We start from the raw sequence: 25,290 nt of genomic DNA, 5'->3' as shown, positions 1-25,290 counted from the left end.
GAGTCATAATTGTAATTTTTTTCATATATATACATGCACTCAACTTAATTGCATGTGGAGTGATAGGGTATTACTAGGGTATGGATCAGGTGGTAAGGCCCTACTCCTAACTGGCAAATGAATGTTCTATAAAGCATGAACAATCCTGGCAGAAAATCATACAGAGAGCTCCTCCTTCCTCAAGAATTACTGGCACTTCTAGAGAGACAGGAAGATTTTCATTACATAGCCTGCTGCCAGCTACACTTTCAGCATAAGCCCATCCCCTTTCTGTTACTGTTATGTCAGGGGAGGACAGTGAAAGAAAGCAGCTCTTGGGATGATACATGGGAGGCAGTGCTTCATTTATAACCCCACACAAATGCTGGAAAATGTTCAACTTTAAAAAGCATTAGGTTGGTTACCTTATGGGCCCCTGCGGACCAAGAAGTGAAATTACATGAACACAACATATCTATTAATCACCACCATGATTCCACAGTGAGAAACAGCCCCAATGGCATATTCAACTGGAAAGAAAGTTGAGAAAATTGCCTACTAGTAGTTAGGCAACTCAAAAAAATTTGGTAGTACCTTTCTGTCAGGCTCCCCTCTTGACTCCTCAATGAATTCAAGTATTTAACTTGGGTTGAAGCCCAGTCAATAGAAATATACAGTGGAGAGTAACAATGGCATTTCTACCCAAATGTGTGTTTGCTCTTAGCCAGAGTTACAAATAAGCTACACTTACATGAGATGCATAGGCGACTGTCCACTTCGTAGTACTTTGTTTACAAGGTAAAGAAGGATTTGGGAAAGAAAATAAAAAAGTATTTCTCAGTCTTCTGCATCAAGACAGGTTATAGGTCAACTCAAATTGACCCCTAATTGATTGATTTAGGTATTATTTCAGAGAATATAGTAAGCTACAGCAAGCTTCATCCACCCAGGATTCAGAAACTAGAATAATTTACAACACCTTTGAAAGAAACTATCAACATCACAGCTTACATAAATCCTTCACAAAGATCAGTGAAGACTGAACATGTGAAATTTCCCTAGTTATTACGGGTAAGTATATGTGCTTATCTGTAACACGTAAGATGATGGACAACTTTTCATGTGCTCAGAATTAGCACTTATCCACAAGCCTGTGCTATTTTTGTCACCTCCACTTCTACAAAGCCTTGGCCAACATGACTGCTTCCTCAATGCCAAGCAGCAGACCTGAATGTGAAAAAGTAGACATTTTCTCTAATGGAGGAGAGTGGAAATGGAGGTCACACCAGTTACCTCAAACCACTTGGCTACCACCACCATCTTTTCACCTCTGCAGTAAACAAACCCTTGTGGCTGGTCCGTATAATGAAGCAATTCCTTTGAAGAGTGCTCCACATCTCAGTTCTCTTCAAGTCTTGATATCAACAATGACAGTACTTTGGACTAACACTTGAAAATTCAGGTCTCCCAAAAAGACTCCCATGCAGATGTCACAACCACTTTTGGCAGTTTCAGAAACCATCCTGTTCTTCAAGGTAAAGTGGTTTGAAAGACAGAAGATGCACAATTAAATCTAAACAAGTAACAATACAAAATAGAGGAGTTTATACTACCATGTCCTTGTGTAATGCAAGCTCATAGGATACAGTAGAAACAAATCTTTGTTTGCACACTATAATCTATATTAAACAGACGCTTAAGAAGTCAACAAATTCAATGTGTTAAGAAGCAACCTTTTAATAAAGAAAGCAGAACCATACTTTGCTGCTGTTAACAAATATTTTGAGAAAGGTTTATAAAATTAAATCTAAGCCAATTATCTGGTACATCTGCAGCTGAGAAGGAAGTGTCAATACTCCAAACATCTGCTCAGTTTGTGTCCTCTCCTTTCTTACAGAGGAAGTACTAGCTTCCAGTTGTACAAGTGATTAAGAGAGCAATAAGGTATTGCTCAACAAAAACTATTTTCTTAGATGATTACAGGCTAAGGCCAAAGAAGAAATTCATACGTTAAGCACCATTACCAACATGGAAGCCTGTCAAAGATATCAGTTTGAATAGCCCAGCTTTCTTCCTTGCCCCCCATGTCTAGGGGTCAGCTAACCACCAGAGGGGGAGGCTTGTGAGAACAACAAAATTGAACCATCGTGGAAAGCACACTCCAGTCACACTGGAGTCAGCAGATGCCAGAGACTGGAGAGCAGGAGGACCTCAATATTTTCCATAATGAAGCTGAAAGGTGAAAGAGTCCCAAAGCACTGGAAGAAACAGAACACAACAACAAATTAGCTCAGTTTCAAAACCAATGTCCTTTTACAGGCTCAAGGTATGAACAAAAAACCACCCTGTATCTTTCCCTCAAGGCAACAGAGCTACAATCCCTTCAATGCTGATGCCATGAAATAGGCTTGTAGTAAACATTAAATATTAGCCAAGGCACACAAAAGAAAAAAACCCTCTGGAAGCCACAGCTCCAGCCTTGTCCACTCACCCCTGGCATGGTCCACTCAGCTTGACGCCAGAACGCTGGGAGCACTCACAGGCCACAGCACCCGCAGCACCTAGGCAGAAGCAGGAGGGGTTAGGACGGCGTTTCTCTGTGCTACAACTCTTCCAGCTGCTCTGAGCAGTGTGCCTTCAGTGTTGAACAGACTGGGGAGAAGGGTAGTGTATTTTCTTGGATATTCAGGCATGGATTATTTATAGGTCATCGACTCAAACGTGTGAAAACCGAACAGACCATCCACCAAGACTGGCCCATGCTTCCAGACAGGATCCATATTCTAGATGCCATCTAAACAGTTCCAGAAATAAAGATTAGGCTAAAACAAATGGCACAAACTCCCCTGCACCTTCTCAACCCATCCCCCAAGTATTCCGCTGGGACTCGTGTTATCCTCATACAAACCTTCTTTTCATGAGGCAGCAATGACAGGACTCATTTACTTTGAGGGTTTTACTTTGGCCCTCCTGGCTTCTATCATAACCTCAAATATTACATTAAAAAGGCTTTTAAAACATAACATTCACAGCGCCGCAGGAACTTTTCATTGCAGCTAGCTTCTTCCCTGCCTGTTTGCGTGTGGCACCTTCACATTAAGTGCATGAGTTAAGATGTAGATTAGCAAGGCAAGAAACCTTTGCCCTTGGCATCGACACTCAGCTGTGACAGGAAACTTCAGGCTTTTTTTTCTATGAAGTGTAGAACCACTCATTACACATTGGCAGGGAAGTGCACATCTCCAAACTATACACATTTTCTCTTAGATAAGCAAAAGACTCAAGTGTTTATAAATATGAAAAGTTCAGCAGCTGGCTAAAAAGTTAATTCTCCAGTCTCACTTAATGAGCTTTGGGGAAAGTGGTAGGGGGATTTGTTCAGAAAGTAAAGCAGAGTGTCACAGAAAGCAGGACTTGCCAGACAGGGGTCTGTTTAGTCCTATTTTCTGTCTCTAGATGGCTGCTATCAGCAAAATGGCAAGGAATCCTCTAACAGGGAGCTATGGAACAACCAGAATGAGAAATGTTTTCTCCTAATCTTGCAACCATAAAAATTAGCCAATTTTTAATTTAAGTCCCATGACTTCTTTCTTTGTTGTGAAAATATCAAGCGATCCATATCATAACACTTTGGAACATGGACTGTCTTAGGATTTTGTCCAATTCCCTGAACAAGGAAGTTGTTTTCAGCAGGAACACTGCTGCAATATTTTTTCAATACTTTAACATTAACTAATACTGGTCTATTCCAGTAGCATAAGGTTTGGACTTAAAAAATGGGATTAATTTGCTTGGAAGGTAAGCATGTTAGTTGTTTTCAGGAACTTCTGAGAAGACTATTCACAGTGCCTGCTATCACTCTGCATCTCTAGTTTTCTTGGAGGCAGACTCCTCAGTGTCTTTATAAGATAATACAGAAGGAATTGTGCAACATCACTTTTGCAAGATGATATATAGCTACCCAGTTCTCCACCTATGTAATTATTAATACAAATTCACACTGAATGGAAAAATAATCAGACCCTTTTGCCTGCAGTTTCAACAGAAGTTGTTTTATGTAACAGAGTATTTTTCAGCTTGCTCAGTGAACTGTATAGATTGTCATCCCTTTTGTGTACCTCCTCCCTTCTGTCACTTACTGAGAAAATTCTGAACAGCAACTACTTAAGAAATAAAGCCGTCTCTGATGATCAAGAACAGAGTGATTCTCCACGAGATCAGAAATCTAGCTGAAACAAAAGAGCAAGGCTGAGGTCTTACCCACTGAGAGCACTTGAACTCATACTGCAGGTCATACGGAGCTCTCTAGTGCTGCCTGTTCCACTGTCCTCACTGGCACTGACTCATATGGTACATCTTCCCTTAGTCAAAGAACATTAAAAGTCCGAGTTGCAAGAGAACTAACAAGCCACAGTTGGCTCTAACTGGATGCATAAATGCTAAGCACTTCTGCCAGCACCAGTCCCTAGTGCCTGCAAACCCTTCCACCTGTGCAAGACACAACAAAAATCCCTCCGGCGCCTGGTCCCAGGGCCAGGGAGCACAGAGGCAGGACTGCCTCCCATTCCAGAGGGAGCCGACTCGCAGCCGGTGCCAGTGCTCAAGTCTCTGTTGATGGTGTATTACGCTGTATACATTGGAACTAGTAAATGCTTCATTGTGATTTTTGGCCACTTACAATATTTTTAGCAATTTGCCAAGGTTTACCCTGTGATTTATTATGGAGGAAACAAACTAAAGCGCTAGCAAATGAAAATATGTAAACTCAGACTTTTCAAGTCAATAGAAAGGTATTCAACTTCTTAAAACCCTTTAGAGGCATGCAGTTTGCTGTAGATTCGATTGCTGGAAACAACAGCTTGATTAAGAAGTAACTGAAATACGACTCCTTAGATTACATTTAAGTCGCTTAGAGATTTACAGTGAAAAATTCCATATACACAATACTTTCCAATTGTCATTCCTAAAACTGTGTTCTAGATTTGCTGGAAATCCAACAATTCAACAATTTGTTGGAAACATATTTTGTATCGCTTTTTCGGTAAGGCCAAAGCACTCCAGCTATCTACCATCTAGAACTTTATTATCTCAAATTACTATATTTAGTAAGCTAAAACAGTGTCATGAAAAAATACTTGAAATAATGAAATACACAGGAAAAAAAAATTCATTCAGAATGCTTAAAGCGCTGGAATTACCTGCAGATACAACACTAGATACAGCAAATAATTGTTTTATTACAGTATTCTTGGGTGGAGAGGCAGCTGTCATTAAAGAGAAGGTAAACTTTCATTTTCATTATGAAAATTCAACTAGATGCTACTGCCACATACCTCCAGAACACAAGAGATAATGCTTTATAAAGTGTTAGCAGCAATCACAGCATTATCTATAGTTAAAATACTGAAGCAATCTATGAATAAAATCAGAAGTGTTAGTTTGATATTGAATATCATTGTTTCTTACAAGTTTTCTGAATGCTTCTGAAAACATCAGGAATGGGATCAAGAGTACAATAATCTAATAATTAAAATAAGGAAGAATATTAGTCATTAAGAGTATGACTGGGAGCTAACATTAATTCTATCTAAAATAGCAGAATACTGGAAGATGGTGTTTCCTTCTCAGCTGTCAGTCTCAAGAGATTAATACAGAATTCACTTTTTGTCTGTTTATCTCAATACACAGCTTCCACTTTTGCCAGTATTAAACTAGCACAGTGAGTGGCAAGAACCCCTTCGTCTGTGCCTGCTACCACCGTGACTCAGTTGGTGGAATGATGCGGCGATATGCATGCTTCTTGATCATCTTTTCAGCTGAACAGACACTATCTATCTTTTCCTGTAGAAAACAAGTGAAATAAACACACTGCCAAAATGACCAAACCCTAGGAGTTTTTCCCCCACATTTGGACATGTCACTTGACATTCAAAATGCCATTATGCAAAGCCAACTAACTCCTACAAAGTCTTTTTTTTTGGTTCAAGAAACCCAGCAGAGAGAACTTTACCAAGCAATTCTTTGTTAGCATAACATTTGACCTTGTATCTCTTTGGAAATCATACAACTTTACTAATGCAGTCCTTACAGAATTAATCAAGCAGATAGTTAGACCCTAGTTACTATGAACCCAGCCAATTATGAACCGCACTGAAATTTGTCACTGGCATGTCCAACTACATTTTCCAACATAAAGATCAACAGAACTGTGTGGAAATGAGGCCCCACTCTCAGACCTGCATGACTTGGACACTGTAGACTAGAATTGCTAGCAAAGCCAACGCTTTTAGGAACAAAGTAGTCTTAAGAAAAAAGGCTTACCTCCCAGGTCTCCATTACCTGTTGCACTAAAACAGCAAGAAAGCATAACACCTTTCACCCTCTATTTTGACTAGCAAAGCTAGAATACATGATTCATTGAGAGGTCAGAGCTCTTTATTGCCACTCTGCTCTACTGCATGAGATTCACAGTTCAATAAAGGCCGAATATACTGCATGGCTTAGTTTGAGAACTGGGGAGGGGAAGCTGCCTATGCAGCTTCTCCCTCTGCCAAAGTAAGTCAGCACAGCTTTCAGAGTCCAGGGAAACATGACAAGGTTACAGCCAGCAGCAGCAATGTTAACAGATAACCAAGGAAAAGAAACCCTAAAACCAGCAGGGCAGAGAGAGGGACAAAGGAGATGGGCACAGAAGGCTCCCATAGGAACAAACGGCTCAACAGCAGACATACTTGGATTCATTTAAAGCAGCACAGATTAGAAACTTATCTAGCTAAAAAGCCTCACTGCCACTGTCAAGTCCAGTTTCTATCCTTGAACAGGTACTCAAATGACAGAACCGTGGTCAATGAATGCGTTCTCTCTAGTAACTGGAACCAGATGAGATATAAACCCATTGGTCTAGTTCCCAAAAGGCGACAGCTTACTAACTTCTGAACCTGGCTTGGAAGTCAACAGTTACTCTTCCTCTGTTCTCATTGGTTCATTCACATCATGCTACTAGTTTCCAATGCTCAACAAGAGACCTGTTTTTCCTGCAGTCCAGCCTGCCTTTTACACACTTCTCAAAATCTCCAATCAACAAATTTATTTTTTGAGGCTCTCACACTGCAGTCTTCCACTTCTATGAGAATAAAATTCATACTCAACACAGTGCTCTGTGACAAAATTTCTCTGGTGCTGAAATGCTGCTCTCTCACCATAAGAGTGCAAGTTAAAGCCATGGTATGTTATAGTAACAGTTCACCTTCTTGTCAAAATGGACATTTTGCCCAAATTTCAACAAGTGTTTGTCACTAGATTCTTACAAAAGATGATAAAATAATTCATGCCCCACAAGCATGAGACTGACTAGAGCATACTTCACCATGGACCTCAAAACTCCCAAAAATCCCACAAGTTACCTAAGCAAGCCCCATCACAGAGACAACACTTACAGCTTTAGCAAAAATGACCATCAGCTCAGGGAACTGGTGCGTAAGGAGGGCAAGCATTGCCGAAAAGGAACATAGGCCTGCTGTGAAATGGATGAAAAAGGGAAGTTCCTTCTGTGGGTAAACGGAGACTTCGTGAAATGCTGAAAGGAAAAAATAAAGAATATTGACATTTGATAATCAAGGACAGTTTTCTGAATTATTTACACAGTCTTGTAACTCAGTTCTAGACTTTCAGAAGGAGTAAGTGTGGACTCAAGACTACTGTGCAGCACATGTTAGGCCCCAGTACTTAAACTTCTCAAAAAATTTTTCCCCTACACTAAATGCTTGTCTTTATTATTAATAGTCATTACATCCCTCTCTTCCCAATCTTCTTTTTCACTTGCATGGGCTTTATTTTTGAAGCATTTCATCAGTCTTACTTTTTGGTACCTACTCTTTTAACAGGACAGAGGGAAGAACTGTAAAATTCACAAGCTCTCAAAATTACCTAGACCAATTTAAACAATTCAGGTGTTTTCAACCCTCTGAAGCATTAATCCTGATACCTGAAGAGAACAGCACATGTCCCCATCCTGTAAGAAGCTCAGCAAGTACAAAACAACCATCATGTTATATATACATGCAAGGTAGCTCCTCAATACTTTTCAAAGATTTCTGGTTAGTAGGCTACAGTAAATTTTTTCAGAGCAGCTGACAGAGCAGACCTCAAAGAAAACAGTCCCAGGACTAGGTTATAAATTCTGTACATAGCAGCTCCTTGCAATTTCCAATCTATGGTAACAAAATCAAAAGAAGGTGATTAGACAGGCTAAGGGCTGGCATATGGAGCTTTCAGCACTCAAGACACTACTACTGCTTACCAGCTGAGGACCTGTTTGGTGAATTTGCAATTAGTTACTGGCTCTGAATACCTGCAGCTCTGACTTTTATCCAATGATTTTAAAGGGGTTTTAAATGACGAAAAAAATAGTTTCTATAGAGGTAAGTAATTATGAAAGGGCTGCACACTTCTTGACAAGCTGTTTTTAAAAATCCAACAAAAGCCTCAGAATTTAAGTAAGCCTTTTCGTAAAACAAGAATATACAATTGTATTCATTTTTAATCTGAAGTCTGAGGAGGAAAAAGACACTTTACCCTCTCAGTTACTGTTTCTGAATGCTGGCACATGAAAGCTCCCATTATAAGAGCAAGCCCAGCAAAAGTGGCTTGTGCTCTTGCAACTCATTAATGGCAAAGTGCTTGGATTTTGGTTTGCTTTTAAGTATATGATTTTGGAGCACAACTTAGTAGAACATTCAGAGTTCCATGTCTAATGCCCATCACAGGTGTTTAATGTTATCCCAGAGATTATCAGTTCACCTTCTTAACATGCAACCAGCCCTACTAGGTCATGATACACTATGATAGCAACACAGTCCTCTTTACTGAGCAACCAAAGAAACTACTTGTCTACTATGGAACACTGTTCTCATACTATGTAGAAACTCACCTGACTTTTAAAACATGGAGCAATATAATTTAGGAAAGGTCCCAATGTAAGATAGGAAAGTGTAAAAAAAAAAAAAAAAAAAAAAAAAAAAAGGAAGGATTCTTTTTGCACTAGTTTATCCTACATTGGGAAATTAAAATCAAATCAGAAATAGGTAAGGACAACTAAAGAGAATTCTGTATGTTCACAGCCATTTGAGAACTGTTACTAGTCACACCAATACAGGATTTCTGCATCACTGATTTGGTCAACATTATGTTAAATAGGTAAATTTTAAAAAAATTAAGTGTCAAGATTTCTTGAGGAAGTACTGCAATAAAACTGTTAAGATGATTTTATTTATGGGTAGCTTTATATTTAAAACATAACAGGAATGTGTGAGTGATCGTGTTGAAATATCTGCATGCGTTGGTGTTTAATTATGCTGGGAAGTCTACAATTTAGGGTTAGTTGCTAACCAAGGAATTCCTTGTGCAATATCCTGCATAAGTGAGAAATGAGTAATTTAAAGCAGTCTGGGGGCAAATTTAAATTACACATTTTAAATATAACTTCAGGCTTTTAAATAGAAACATGTATGTGTAGTTTTCCTTTCCACAGCTGTGGTCTCAGTGGGTCTGCTGTTGCTTTTGCAGTAGCCCTTTCCAGTCCTGTGGGACTTGCGTTTCTTCATGATGTAGAAGTTCACCCCCAAAGGAATTCTATTAACATGTACAATTAACAGTCCGATTCTAATCTAAATTAATGCTATTTTCCTAAATATGATGAGCACAGGCCCTAGTGATTTAGTTTGTTTGCCTTACCTAAAGAAAAAAAGATGTAGGCTCATAATTACATAAAGTAATCTTGAAGTAATGGGCAGCTGGACAAGTCTTACTTTTCAGTGTCAAGTGTTAGTATAAAGCCATAGAAATACCTACACGGGTAAAAAGTTCCAGGAAGCATACTGTCTAGCAGACAAATATGTACTAATGAATTAATGACAGAAAGCAATACATATTCTACGAAGCTATCAATTAACCAAGGAATCTCCCTAAAATCACAGACACGTTCTGCTAGACACCCAAATGCAGGACTGGAACCATGCATTTATTCCTTGCTAAAAGGAAACGACTCCTCTACAACAGTAGTCAAATCCATGGCTTCTTTTAAGAGTAATTTAAAGAACCGGTCCATTTTGTTGTTCTCAAAGTTGGCCAAACTTAGTCCGAATGTACCACACACAGACTTCATCTTTGAAGGACTTATGTTATTACAGAATCAAGCTAACATTTACCACACACGCACGTCAAGTGCTTCAGGATCGTTTGGGAGGGACATCAACAAATAGCTGAATCCCCTTCACAGGAAGCTCAAACTAAAAAAGTCACAGTAAGGTAAATACAGAATACCACAAACTGAACATGTCCTTAGCTTATGTTTTATTATCATTACTGCTTAGAAACCACTTACTTGGCAACAGCTCTCTGTCTGCTGTTTCTGTGCAACTCGGATAGGGATAGAAAAGATGACCTTTCTCTAATGGATATGGGATCATCCTAAATGCTGAAAAAAGAGTGAGTGACATTAGATCTGTATCTGAACCAAGCGACCAGCTTCTCACAAAGAGAACCAATCGTGTTTGAGGTCAATAAAGGCAGAGAGATTAGTCTACTGTACAGAAAAAATAAAACCAGGAGAGATACTTACTGCCTTCCCATGTACAGTGCAGCAGATTTAGAGCCCCTTCTATCCTCTTCCAGTGCTGGAGGTGAAAAAAAGCATATGCTACTGCCTCACTGTCCCCTCGTTTCAGAATATGCTCTGGAGGTAGCACTAAGCTTTTCATTTCTAGTAAATACTGAAAGTAAAAGTGGAAAGCATACTTGGTTACATAGAATATTCCAAAATCTTTAATTGTGAAACATAAATGATCATTTGAGGCAGAACTGAGCATATCACACAGGGGCCAACTTCCACCTGTTGAAGAAACAGCCCAATCCTGACACAGTGCAGACAGCCTGCACTCACATGGGAAGCGAAAAACAGCAAAACACACATCCATGTATAAGACTCTTAAATTGTGGTTTTCACACACAAAATATCAGGGGAAAAGAAGCATCTTCAGTAAGGCAAAATAAAAATACATGCTTGTGCAATATACATAAAGTATAATGCCACAGGTACACTACCAATGAGCTACAAGTTTAGACTGATTAAAAAAGAAACCAAAACAAACCAACGGTATTTTTGCTCATCATTTAATCACTGAAAGTTTCAATGTAGGAGACTAAGTACTTGTTAGCTCTCGAGTATGAGTAGCAAACCAGAAAGTGTCAGTATGCTAACCAAAGGAAGAATAATAAACCAAACCCACAAAAAATCTTGGTTTAATGTGGTTTTTCTGGACTACCACAAAGTATCTCCAATTTCAGATTTTTTCAACTTCAGCCTTCTCCCTACATCACCAGAATATGTGATGCACAGAAGGGTCAAAGAACACAAGGATTAATCATTTTCCATTTCCCTTGAAACACAGGACATGCAATTTTGTTTTCTCATGGTACATTAATAAAAGACAGGTATTCATTTGAACTTCACTTTTAAAAACAGATGAGTAATTTTTACAAGAATGAAATGACAGTTTCAGCTCTAGTATTTACCTGTGAGTTGTTCTCTCCTAGCATATAGTGTCTCATTCAATAACAGCCCAAGTTAATCCACATCTTTGATCAATGTAGCTGGCAATTCCTTTGACTGTCTCCCAAAGTGTAAGAATGCAGCTAACTCGCCGATTTATTTCACCAGATGCCACAAACTATGAGATTATTTACTAATCCAGTTTGAGGACTTAACTTTTCCCATTCAGATTCTTGAAGGAATGTAGGAGGGGTTGTGCCCTGGCCAAATAAAGCACATTTACTGCCTGGCTAGGTTCTTCTCTTAGTGCCTTGGGCCTACACTCCAGAGGGTAATATTCTTGCTAATCCCCTCTAATCCTCTTCAAATTTTTTTTTTTAAATTTTTTTTTTTTTTAACACAGTAAAGGATCACTCACACAGGGCTGCTGTGGGAAAATGGTCTCAAATATCTGACCCTTGACCTGACTCCTCATGCTCTCCGCAGTGCCCACTCTTCCATTGTACTAACTGCACAGAGAGCAAGGGAATATGAACGCAATAGTGGTGATGAAGCCCCACCGCAAGCATTGCCACAACATGTCAGTGGTGAACTCCAGGCTTTGGCTGTCTCTGCGCCCATGCTACCACAGAAAAATTCCACAGTCTGGCAAATTTTCATGTCCACGTTTACGCACAGAACAGGCAAGGTATCAGTACTAAAAATATCTTGGGTTTTGCAGATTTAAGAAAGTCTTTATACACAATAAAAATTTGTAAGATATTCAGAAGATGATGGGAAAATATTGTTTCATACATTACCAAAATGTAGTTAGAGATCTCCAATTTGAAATGGCTTAAGAGTACCATTTTCCAGCACTGTAAAATGCCTTCCTAACTTTCCAAACAAAACCCATCCTTGTAAAGGCATAACTCAGAACAAAGAGAAACAAACATTATTTTATTTTCCTTATGCAAAATGATGTTATGTGCAAAGACAACCACTTTCATCACATGCAAGAACAAAGGGATTTCTACTTTACATACTCATTTACTTTTAGTCCATGGGACAGAACTGACTGCAAATTCGAAACTCGTATTTTCTTCCCCACTACTCCACTGTAACCCATTGGGCAAGTTACTTCACTTGTTTGTGCCCTTGTTTACTTGTTTGCTTTGACTATGAGCATTTCAGAGCTCTAGATAGCCAGCACCAATAAAATTCTGCCCTGCCATCTAATAAATCGGTGTTTCAGGGCAATATCATAATAAAAAAAAAAAAATCATGAAGATGTTGGGATAGGTATACAATTAGAAGAGAAGATCAAATTAGTGCAACTAGAATCAGTTTCTGTGATTGTAGAACTGCAGAACATATTTTGCAAACAGCCTGTTTGAAATTATATCCAACTTCTTTAAAAAGGTATACGAGGCTCCTGAGACAACTGGAGGATACACAAAATAAAAGAACTTTTAGATAATGCGTTATAATCTTCTTCCCCTAAAGGCACAGGCTAAAGAAAAATCTGTCTGAGACTGTCTGAAATGAACTTGCTACGCTCTTGATCAGTCATGCAAACAAGCAGCAATTTCTCCCAGCAATTAGCTTCCTCAGTGCACATTCTATTAGATTGGACAGGCAGACAGAATAGAGTGGCTGGATAATTCAAGCCTTCACAGCAATAGTCATTGGGACTCCATGATCATTTGCAGAGGATTAGGTCCAGGACTAAGCCAACCTTCTGTATTCAAGGTTTCAAACTGAATGTATCACCAATACTAGTACAGTAAAAAGCAACATAAGATTTTATTTTCACCCAGTGCTCAGTGGAATCTGTATCTTGGCCACTTCAAGTAATGCCAGACATTAAATTATAGCCTGTAGCAATACTGACTCTTAATCTTGTTTACACGTGGATGAAGAAAATAAGTGACTGTAGATCTTTCAATAACCCGAGTTCCGAAGCTATGCTTGGAAGCACAGCACTATGAGTGGTTATTGTTTGGAGAACTTAATTTGGGTTCAGAGATTTTAAATATCTAAATTTACATTTATTAATGCTTACCCTTACCCAATAAAGGGACTTCACTAATACATTACTGGATTTTCCAACGAGTTAGAAAATTTTGAGTTCAAATTTTTTGGAAAAAACCCTGTTTGATTATCACTTACTGCAAACAACTAATTCTGGCCACCAAACATTTATGATATAAATACTAGCACATTTAACAACGCAATGGCTGGAGTTACAATCAACTTCAAGAAAACATGGGGCTAGGAACGCTCCAATAACAAAATGATAACATAACTAGACAGAAGACAATAAAAAGTGGTCCAATAGGAAATAAAATACTCTTACCTTTGGAACATGAGGGTTAAATTCCACAGCTCTGTGAATTGCTTCCACAGCATTAATTTCTGCTGTACTAAGCCCTCTTTTGGAGGCAGTTTCTGGGGAGAATCTGAAGGGAAAAACCCACACTGAACAAAAGTAATAAATAATAAATTCTAACCAGGCGTTTATTTGCATTGTAAGCTTGGAGTTCATTAAAAATTGGCTTATTTATCAAGAAAGATAAACAAACCCTTTTAGGAGACAAATTCCATGTTAATTTAAGTAATCTGGACTGTCATCCATGCCCATATGACAAAGTTATGTTTAACTTTTTGAAACTTCATGTCAATCACGTAAGGTAATTGAGTGCCCATGATTGTTACAGCATCACCTACCTGGAGGTAAAGCTAGAATCAGCTGTGCAAATAGACCAGAACAAAAGTGAAATGCCAACATGAACCACCACAAATATCCTGCACCCAATCCACAAAACAAAGAATTGTTGAACATCACAAGCAAGACACTGAAAATAAAATTTATACAAAAGCACGTGTGTGTACATGGGCTCTTGAAAAACATCTTCACCTGTATTAACTTTATGGATGCTTAAAAGAAACTTTAAATTACATTTAACTACACACATATATGTATAGATAAATACACTTAATTTGCTTTTAGAAATGTAACTGATACATATTGGCTTTAGTCCTTTTTAATTCATATTTTACAGCATAACCCAAGATTAGTAGCAAACCACTGTTTTCACAGATGTGCTTGCTTACCTTTCTGAAACAGCTCTGGCTTTTAACAGGGCTGCTGTGTAACATATTGCTGCTGATTTTGGAAGACTGATATCTATGATAAAATAAAATAATTAAGCTGTAAGATTCTAAGGAAAGACAAACATTTTAAACCCACATCCTTTGAGCTTAAAGATTTCTACTTGGGTATACCAGACAACAAATGTAACATCTGGAACGTTTCAGCTATGATTAGAAACTTTGAATTTCTTTGCACAGTCTTCTTTCTGGTCACCAGTCAGTCTCAGACTAAAAACTCACACGAGTCGTAGTTAGGTGTAAAACAGTATTTTTTTTTTCTAAACGCACCAAGACACTGAAACTGAGTTCAAAGAGAAATGCATGTATAAATACACACTTAAGAACAGTGTACTTTTCCTGTATTAACCCATGAAGGTTTAAAATAAGCTTCTCATCTTTACCTAATTTTGCAACTGTACATTAACACAGAGTTTTACACAATACTGAAAGAGACTGACTAGAAGCTGACCAAAAAAATTACATTACAGACAGGTAGACAAATTTTTATGAAAATGCAATTTCCATTCTTTTCCAGTTCCATGGGGAAAAATTGTTTTAGTTGTAGGTTTTGTAGAATATCTGAGGCCAAGTTTGAGCTGACAATTACAGATTAGAAGGTTAGCACTCCACAGTACAAGTTTACTTTAAAAGCAGACAAAGTCTGGGGTCTAATTCCCAAGTACCATGTTGTGTATAGTCAGATGGCTCTTGCTTTTTTTGTAAATCCCATTCTGGGCTTGTCCATCACTTATTAGAAGTCTGGCTGTCGTGTCAAGCAAAACACAGGGGTGCTACAGGGAGTTTGAAGCTCATACTCATTTTTCCAGATGCTTAGAAAAAAAAATCAGCAACCCTTTCTTAAGAGAGTGTCACAATTCCTGATGTTAACATAAAGAAGCACCAGGAAAAGAGCAAATAGTTTTGTTAAATTAGTAAGAAACCACACAGAACAACGTGGACAGTCAAGTAACAGGAGCAGGCTGCTAGGGTGGCCATGCACAAGGGGCACAGGGTTTGGGCAAGAATATCCTACTTTGGATTCCCTGAAGCAATAAAGAACAGAGGCACAAGGGAGAACATACCAACTTCTCAAGGGCACCAAATGATTGCCACAAAATACTGCTTCTACGTCCCTCCATTCTGAAGGTGATATAAGGGACAGCTTTGACAGCAGCACTTTGTACACTAGTGATGTGGGCATTACCTAGGTGGCAGAACTCTGAGGACAATAAGAAAGTAAGTATATATTTTATTAACCTTTATCTAGACTTGCACAACACCTGAAATGTATTAGTTGAGATGGAAAGTGAAAGTAAACTACTGCCATTTAACGGACCAAAGCTTGCATACCACTCATCTCTGGCAAGCAGTATGCTTGCGCGTTGCTAATCTCTGGCGAGCATCCTCAGTATTACAGAATCATGAGGCCAAGCCTGGAAGATTACAGAAGGGAAAACTACCTTTTCCAGCTTATTTACATCTATTACTTAGAGGCCTATGTGCTGACTGAAAAAGGCTAATGAATTTAGGCATAACCAGGGATGTAGAAGAGATTAAAAAACTAAAATAATCCTTGAACTGAAGCAAAGTGAGCTGCGAGATTTTTTTACAGATTAGAATTAAAAACATAAAAAGTAATTTTAATAATAAAAAGCAATTTATCTTGCCTAAATTTGACCTCATCATTCAAAAGAAAAAACTTGATTTGCACTCTGGAAGCGCGTATTTGTTGCCAATGAAGGGAATCTAGTCAACTAGCTGAGATCATGGGTAGACATCTGCTTTTGGACAGGCACACCTTGCCTACCTCACCTATACTCTTATACAAAACCACCAGTATTTCCCATTAGGCATCACTTACCATCATACTTTGCTAAAACTGCCTGGACATCTGCATAAGCCTGTAACTCCAGCAGTGCCTCCAGGAGGTTTTCATGAATATTCAGCATGCTGAGAAGTGGAAACTCTTTCATCAACTGCAAATCAATAAAGAGAAATAAATTAAGCAGATATAGAATTGCACTTGAATCCCTGAAATGCTTAATAGCAATCAGTACAATAATTTAAGCTTTTTCAATGTTCTGTTCTTTCACAATGTTAGAAACTGACATATAAGCAGCATGAAAAGAATTCCATCATTTCTACCTTACTTCTTTCCTACATTCACCTACTGGAAAATAAGTATACTGAGTGTAAGTATACAACATGCTCTGAGGCCAAATTTGCACAGCTCCCACAGTGAGTTGGTTTGGTCAGTAATACTTTCCTATGAAAAAAGAACTTATGATAAACCCTGGGCAAGTGAAACTAAAATTATGATGAAGCCTAAAGTTGGCTATTTTGACAAGTTAGTTGCCGAGTCAAGCATGAAGCAAACCAGACAACAGAACTGTGAACATATGACATCATATAATACAAAATCTAAAACCTACATGTAGGAACCAGAAAAACTGTTCTCAAAAAAAATCATGAATCATGATGTGCAAATCTCATTGGAAAATAATTCAATTACATTAATTATGATGCCTAGAAAGGAACTATAAACCATCAATTTGGACAATGTGACTGAAAACAACAGTTGCTCACTTTTTAAAATTTTTACTTACATCTCTCATCATTTTTACTGCTTCTCGTATTCTTCCAAGTTTTCTTGCACACATAGCTAGTCTCCTTTTCACATACACCAATACATTGGTGTCTCTTCCTGATAACAAAGATAAAAAAAGATTAGTCTATCAGTTTCAATCCTTATCTCTCCTTCCCTCTCTCAAAAAAACCCCAAACCAACCACCCACCAAAAATCCCACAACCTTTTTCCTAACCACATGTAAAAGCATAAAATAATTACTACTGCTGTCCCAATCAAGGCCCATCTAGACGAATGCCAGCAACTTTTAACTAGGTTAAATGACAAAAAAAATTCTGTTTTTTTTCCAAAATGTTGGGTGGAATAAAACAAGGTGCTACTGACACGCACTTATTGCTTCATTAACCTGCTCTACCTATCTAACTTTCCCTGACAATAATGTACTGAGTCTTAGCGAGGCAACCCACGATGAACACACAGCGTAACTCCCACTTCCAAAGATTCATTCAGGTATTACAAAAGATCACATAGCATGTCATGCATAAGCATGGCTAAAATAGTAGGAACTGCCTCACTGAACTGGGAATCAAACTAGAATCACTAACTATAACTTTAGTTTTACATTTCTGCTCACATAAAAACAAGAGTTCATGTCATTCAAAAGTCCTTACTCAGCTGTGCTTCATGCTGGGGGCTTTGGGAATGGCAGTTCTGAGACTTTCTGTAAATCATTTCTCCTGCTTTCAGAGCCTGCTTGAAATACTTCTCAGCATCCACAATAGTTGTTGCTTCTTCCTCAGCCAGGAGGACATATGCAGTGGCACAACTGTAATAAGGAAAAAAAACCACTAATTATTCTGAGGCACAAAGTTTAGTATTTTTTGAATCAGCATTAAAAGCATTAGAAATGGGCAGCTTTCACTCATGTTTAATATCTAAGCATTGACAAGATTAAAGTACCAAAATATTGACTTGAGTTCAAACAGTGACTGTCAGGAAAACAGAAACCCTTTCCATTTTACAGAAAAAACACACATTTGGAGAAAGAACAAAAGAAAGAATTGTAACAGCAAGTCAAATTATTTTCCTTGAAATATTAAAAATGCTCTGGTAATTGTCTGGAGAAGGGTTTTTTGTGTTCAGTTTGCTTTGCTTTTTTAAAACCAGGAGGTAGACATTTTACACAAAAACAAGACGACTACATGACAAAACAGATCACGGAAGCGTGTGAAATTCTTTGGTTTGTGTTACAAGAGTATTTTTAAACCCCTTACTGGAGTGGCATCTATGAACTCCAAATACAGTATTACCACAATGCCATCTCTGAAAGCCATACAATCTCATATCCAATTTAGACTGTTCCACATCTGAATAAGATTTCTCATTTGTTATTGCTACTGATACAAAGATTTTTTTAAAAATCTTTCCCAAGAAAAAGGGAGAACAAAGCTATTTTTTATAGAACAGTTCAATAACTTCAGTGCAACTGACAGCCCTGTGTGCAATTCTCAGTCACGGAAGTCCCCCTTAAGCTATTCAGAACTTTACTAAAAGTAAATTATTAGAACAAGAAACTGATAGCATGCTCAATATCATTAATCTTTCACACTAGAAATACAGCAATTGAACTTATACTCTAAACTTACTCATTGTTCAACTCTAAAGCTTGATACGCTGCTTTAATCCGGGCTTGAGGGTTTCTCTCTCGCCATGCTTTCTGCATAACTGTTGCAAAAACATTGAAAGGCTGGTGAGGGACAGAGACACTGGCGAAACACCTGGGAGCCAGTGGAGGCAATGCTGGCTGCTTATGCCTCAGCTCTACATTAACATTCACTTCCATTTTGCAAATTCCTGTTTGCTATATGATTGTTACGGGAAAGAGTAAACAAGTGTTTTAATTCTAGCATGAGTTTCTACCACAAGCAGCAGAATCTTGCAACTTCTCATTATGCCCCAAATTTAATTTAAGAAAGCAACACCACCAGGAAGATTATTCACTGATCATTTAAGAACTCCTACACTGAGAAGCAAAGACAGCTTACATAACCAGGCAGATGTACAATTTCTAAATTGCTACAGATTTTTGGAAACACTTCCCAAGACTTGTTGAAAGCTTGGCAGGAGCAATTGTTAAACACAGGTTCTTGCACAGACCTGCACAAAATTTTAATTTAAGCTTTCAAACAGAACTTCAAAGAAAACAATGATAGAGTAAGCTCTGTCTTGCACAGGTATAGTTTCATACTTAAGTATTTAAACAACTACCAGATCATAAAGGGTTAAAAAATCTCTCTCTCTCTCTCTCTCTTTTTTTTTTTTTTTTAAATTTACAAAGCACATTTGAGTGGCGTAACATAGCAAAGCCAATTTAAGATATACTATAATAATTTATCAACTTGTTAGAAAGTGTTCTGGGAAACAATTAAAAAAGGTAAAATCTATGTATTCAAAGGGGCCGTTTGAATTAAACTTGAATTCAAAATTACGGTCAGATAAAGACCAAACAAAAGTTCAATGCAATGACTCTACACCCCTCTCCATTACGTTTCCCTTAGGGAAAAATGGAAATCCCAAACCGAAACCCAACTTCTAGCAAAAGAAAAACAACATACTTGGAGCTACCATTTTCTATGCAGAACTAATAGCTTTCACACTAAATTACAGTTCTAAAAGAACTCCAAAACCTTACGTTCATGGAGTTACATATCTGGCCTATCTCAAGTACGATAAGAAAACTGAAGAATCTATACATGTTTCTTTTGGAACAAAACCTTCTGCTGTCCAGCAAGAGTAAAGTGGAAAAATGTTTGAGTTTTCTTTTGGAAACAAAATATTAGTCTTGGCTTAGCAAGCGAGACAATACACTCCATTTTGTGAAACAAAAACACATCATTCATATCAAGCATGTCACAGCCAGCTGACAAGTAACACTTCCGGAACTTGACAAATTGACAATAGCTCGCACCCGGCCTGACAATAACCAGGTAGAGAACACTTTCTGCACTAAACATGTGGAACACAACGAAAGAATTCTGGAGACTGCACTATTCATTACTAAGGTTTAAATGAGACCACATCTTTGGCTGTTGAGAATACAATCCAGGTTTTCAATATTGTGTAGTTAATTATTTGAAAAGTGCGAGATCTTAAAATATGTCAGGATCCTGACAGCCTTAAAGTTAGTAGAGAAAGCACAAGGTAAAAAAACATCTTTTCACTACATACATCTATTAAACCTCCTTAGTAGTTGGAAAGGCTATCATTTCACAAAGTATCTGACACAATAGCTTGCACTACCTTGAAATATATTAAAAATACCCACTTTACACTCTCCAACAGTTATACATCTTACACATACGACATTGGTACCTGTATCTGATGGCCGAAGAGCATCTGTATCACACGTGAAAAAGTTCTGATGATCTTGAGCAGACAAATTCATGTCATAGTATGTAAGAGGCTCCTTCCCAGTCACCCACATGTATCTTGAACGGGAGAAATTTCAGTAAGACGCACTCCCAGTAAATAGTAATGCTGATACCAAGGGGGACACCTGATATGCCTAACAACCGAAGCTAGTGCAGAAAATTTTTATTAATAGAAGGCAGGAGCTACTAACCACAAGTTTCAAGTACTACTGTTCCATAATCTGTACAGGTTGTAAAGTTCTAAACAGCTTGGGAACTGGCTTCCTAAGAAGCAGCTGTTCCTATGAAATAACACAAGGAGACTTACAATACAGCTGTACCAGTTTAATAAAAGAGAATTTAGATTCAGAATCACTGTCTCAATCTCTGAATAAAGTTTTCTCCTACTTTACTCTCAAAAAACCTGATGATGTTGCAGTAATATTTGCATTCTTAACACTGAAACACTCAAAGCTTGGATAGGTGCCTTTTCAACATAGGATTGGCATCAATCACCCCTATAATCTTGCAGGCCTCAGCTGTCTCCTGATATTCCTAGTGTAAGCTCTGTGAAGAAGTCATGTGTATGCCCCCAATTGATTTAAAAAATATGCAATAGGAAGTAAGATAATTAATACCTGCTATACTCTGCTCCTCTGAAAAGATTGAGAGGATTTCGCCACACTTTGCACTCTGGGGAAAAAAAAAAAAGGTACTTTTTGAATGAAGAGCACAGGAAATACTGGAAATACTACCTTGACTTTAAAATGCAGTAATGCAAATGCAGTTTTATTTTCAAAAGCTCCTTTAATTTTATTGTTATACAACCTGAGCATAATCATACGATCATCTTCTTCATAAACTTCTGCTATCCCAGAAATATTTTTGCTCCCCAACATTGCTGGGGTACAAAAGCACATGGTGGTAAGATTAAGCACTGCCATTTATACTCATACAATGTTTATCAAGCAAACATTCAGAATAGTAAATATCTGATGTTACTGAAACAGTTTTAGCTAAATGTGTAATATATTTTCTAAATCATATTTTTAATAATGAATGACGTAGATCAAAGATACATTATTATTTAGTTTATTTTTACCATTATTAATAAAGCACATTGTAAGATGTAGGCCTTTCTCCAGTTCTTACAAGGACTACACTAATGCAAAGTCAAAGCCATTTAAAAGCCAGTTCCTGTGAACCAGCTGCCTTGAAGCTTAAGGAAAACTGCTGGGACACATTAACAATCACCTGGCATATTCTGCCTGCTTGACTCATTCTCTCCAGCAGAGAATGCTGCTGGTGCTGGAGGGCTGTTTTCTGCACCACCAATGAGGGGCCTCAAATGACTCACAGAAACCTGCTCAATGAAAGACGTGCCGTATTTTCGGAAATGCCACCACTCAAACACCTGTCACAGGAGAAAAAAGCACCAGAAATTTCCTTAGGTGACACCCTTCCAACACAAACATCAGAAATGAAGAGCCAATTGTTCACAGCTAGTACATTCCCTTGCAAATGACTATAGACGGAACTTATACACATACAAATTAACAATTATTGGTTTTGACCTCTGTTGTCATGCAGGATCACCCACATAACAAGACTGGAAAAAAAAAAAAAAAACAAAACAGTAAAATTTTAGTCAAACATACGGTCCTCCCGACCCAAATCATTAGCACAACCTCTAAACCCTTTCAGAAATTGCCTGTATAGGGAAACTGTGCATAGAGGCAAGAACTTCAAGACAGGTGTAGCTTTTTCATTTCACAAAAATAATCTAAAAGAATAAAGCACAAAATGGACAGTTAAATTGACATGTTTTGCCATTCAGAAAAGTCCAAAGAGAAAAAGCTGAATTAACAGCAATCAAGTTCACTTACCAGAAATTTTGGGTAAAAAATATTACACTCTCTCCCTTTGAAGCTATTAAAAATACCTGCATGTCACAAGTCCTCAAGCACTATACCACACTGTCAGCCCTGGACCAACTTAGGAGTATTTTTATTAGCATGCAGAAAGAGGCAATGTTTACACAAACTGTATTATTTGTTAAGAAGCATTACTATAAATAGGGACTGACCAATAACCACTTTTTTCTCTTAAGAGCAAACCTATGTAAAAGACCTATCACAAGCAGAATCCACCTCTGTATATGACTTTCCTCAGATCCTTCAATCAAAACCCAAGCAACATTACAGCAAACAAGTTGTTTCTACCACATAAATAAAACACCTTTTTTTTTTTTTTTTTTTTAAATGGTGGCTACAAAAAAAATCACCTATGAAACACATTTTGCATATTCTGGTAAATAGGTTTAATTGACGAGAAGAGACATTTTTCTTTAGCTTTTAATACCGAAAATAAAGATTAACCCAAAAGATTTGTATGTAGTGCCACAGTCTGCATCAGGGTCAGATGATCATCACTGCAGAAACAGCTGCGCTAGCAGAACTGAGCATGCAAGTGTGCCCCATTAATTTCGTGCAGTCAGCCATGTCTGTGCACACTGTCATCTGAAGATGAGCTGAATTATTGGCTCATTTTCACACCGAAGTTGTTAAGATAGTTACATGATAACACATGCACAAAAGCCCCCCCAGAATTACTGTGGAAAGCTAAACGCTTAACTGCCTAGTTTAAGAAAGATAAAAATCTCAGTGTTTTCTTTACACAGAGAGGTCTGCACAGTTTGCACACATATTTTGCATTTTTAATGTATCTATGTATATATGCACATATATGTATATGTATATATGGACACGTACCTCCTTAAAAGAAGCCTTAGTTTCCAAAACAGGTGCAAGTTATTTTCCTTAGACTCACCCCAACGCACAACACACAGAGCAAAAGAGCATGTACAACACACCAGAGAAGATACTAAACAACAAGTTCCTTCCTAGTACAAAGGCACCCTCTAGAGTCTGATCAAAAAAAAGCCGATTTCAGTTACCCCTAATGAAAGCATCTTAGAAGTGCTATAGTTGTTTAAAAAAATAAAAGCTGACTACTTACAAATATCAGTCCAGATATAAAAGACGAAGTCACTGTAAGGGCAAAGTAGAATTTCGGAGTCAAAGTGCTTAAGAACACAGTCACTGTTAAGAGAAGCAAAAACAAAGACTTAACAGGCAGAACTGAAAAACACAAATAGCTTTTTATTAAACAACGCTGAAATACTATGCAAATACATAATACAATATAGCCCTGGTAACTTTACAGATAAAGTTACTTTGTTAGAGAATCCTTTCCATATATTATTTTCTGTTTGTAACCATCTGTGACAGCAAAATAGGTTATATACCCAATCTAAAAAACTCAGTGCAAGTTCTTAGACAAAGCAGCCTACAGTTTCAACCATATCATGGCGGGTGGACCGCAACAATTCACTGTATTATTTCATTTTAACCTAAAACGGAAACATACTGGTTTGACACAAGCTCCTATTCAGTGTTAAGAACATCCGTTTTCCACCGACCTCTCCTTCCAGGCATTTACAGCACAAGGCAGGGAACGCAGTTGTCCAGGGCTACTTTGACCATGGTTTTGACCCCAACCGCACGGTCAGCTTTGTCACCGGCCACCAGCCCGGGCTGGCAGGGAGCACGGCAGGGAGGCTGGAGTGCCAGGCCCAGCGTGGGGGTGACGGCGAGCTCCCCTGCCGCAGGCTCACCGCCCCCCCGCCCCGTTCAGGCCTCGGGCCTGACGAGACACCCCGGGGCGGGGAGCGGGTGTCGGCGGTGACAGGCAGCCGGGCGCGAAGTGACAGGGCGCGGGGCGGGGAGGCAGCCGGGGCACGGCCGGCATTCCCCCGGGGCACCGGCCGGCACCGCGAGAGCCGCCTCGGAGGCTTCCAGCCGCCCCGACGCCGTCACCGAGGCGGACCCGGAGGGACAGCGGGAGCCCCGGGGCCGGGCTGATGCGCTCGGGGACGTGGGGGGGGGGGAGGTCGCTGCGGGAGGCCCGGGACGCAGGACCGGCCCGCAGGCGGCTGCCAGGACGGACGCCCCGGCCCGGCCCGGCCCCGCAGCCCTCCCTCCACAGGAGCCCGGCCCGGCCGCCTACCAGGGCGGACGGCGGGGGCCTTCCCCCGGCGAACCCTCACCCCCCTCCCCGCCGCGTCTCACCGGCCGCCAGGCTGTCCCGGAGCCGCAGCGGCACCCGCAGCACCACGTAGAAGAGGCCGAGCCCGGCGGCCACGGCCAGGAGCCCGCGGGCCCACGGCGCCGCCACCGCCGCCCGCCGCCGCAGCTGCTCCCAGCGCCGCAGCGCCGCGGCCGCCCCGGGACACGGCGGGCCCCGGCCGCTCCCGCCGCCGCCGTCCGCCATGGCCGCCGCCGGGGGACGCCGGGAGAGGGGCGGGACGCCCGGCGGCGGGGCGGGGCCCGGTGGGCCCCGCCAGCGCGGGGAGCCCGCTCGCCGAGCCCATCACCGCTCCCCCACCGGCGGGGCGCGGCCCCAGGGTCCCCCCCCCCCGCGCCGCGCCGCGGCCCGGGAGTCGCGAAGGCCCCCGGCGACTGCGGCCCCGCCAGCGCGGCCCTCCCTGCCCGCCCCGCCCGCTCCTACGATGGCCACCGCGCAGCGTCTGCCCGCAGCCAACATGGCGCCGGCGGCGCTTCCGGCCCAGC

General features: G+C 39.8%; 1 protein-coding gene across 5 annotated transcripts; it reads right to left on the bottom strand.

Annotated features, from left to right (window-relative positions):
* Positions 1-1,700: 1,700 nt before the first annotated feature.
* On the bottom strand, positions 1,701-25,178 carry ST7L (suppression of tumorigenicity 7 like). 5 transcript variants are annotated; one of them, XM_030001118.2, is made up of 16 exons: positions 24,790-25,169; positions 23,678-23,760; positions 21,914-22,073; positions 21,298-21,352; positions 20,622-20,737; positions 18,896-18,974; positions 17,921-18,075; positions 17,269-17,366; positions 16,524-16,638; positions 14,624-14,696; positions 13,866-13,968; positions 10,598-10,748; positions 10,361-10,453; positions 7,416-7,555; positions 2,471-2,540; positions 1,701-2,237 (listed from the first exon to the last, which is right to left on the bottom strand). In XM_030001118.2, exons 1-15 carry the CDS (start codon positions 24,989-24,991, stop codon positions 2,487-2,489), a joined length of 1,677 nt encoding a protein of 558 aa, XP_029856978.1. In that variant the 5' UTR covers positions 24,992-25,169; the 3' UTR covers positions 1,701-2,237; positions 2,471-2,486. The 5 variants fall into 5 exon arrangements, with proteins under 5 accessions (XP_029856978.1, XP_029856980.1, XP_029856977.1 ...); XM_030001120.2 differs by lacking the exon at positions 2,471-2,540 and having other exon boundaries at positions 24,790-25,173; XM_030001117.2 differs by lacking the exons at positions 1,701-2,237; positions 2,471-2,540 and adding an exon at positions 2,555-2,773 and having other exon boundaries at positions 24,790-25,176.
* Positions 25,179-25,290: the final 112 nt, after the last annotated feature.

This window comes from Aquila chrysaetos, chromosome 24 (assembly GCF_900496995.4).
Source record: "Aquila chrysaetos chrysaetos chromosome 24, bAquChr1.4, whole genome shotgun sequence".
NCBI classification, from domain to species: Eukaryota; Metazoa; Chordata; class Aves; order Accipitriformes; family Accipitridae; genus Aquila; species Aquila chrysaetos.
Note: the sequence above shows the minus strand (reverse complement) of the source record. Positions and strands in the feature narration are given on the sequence as shown.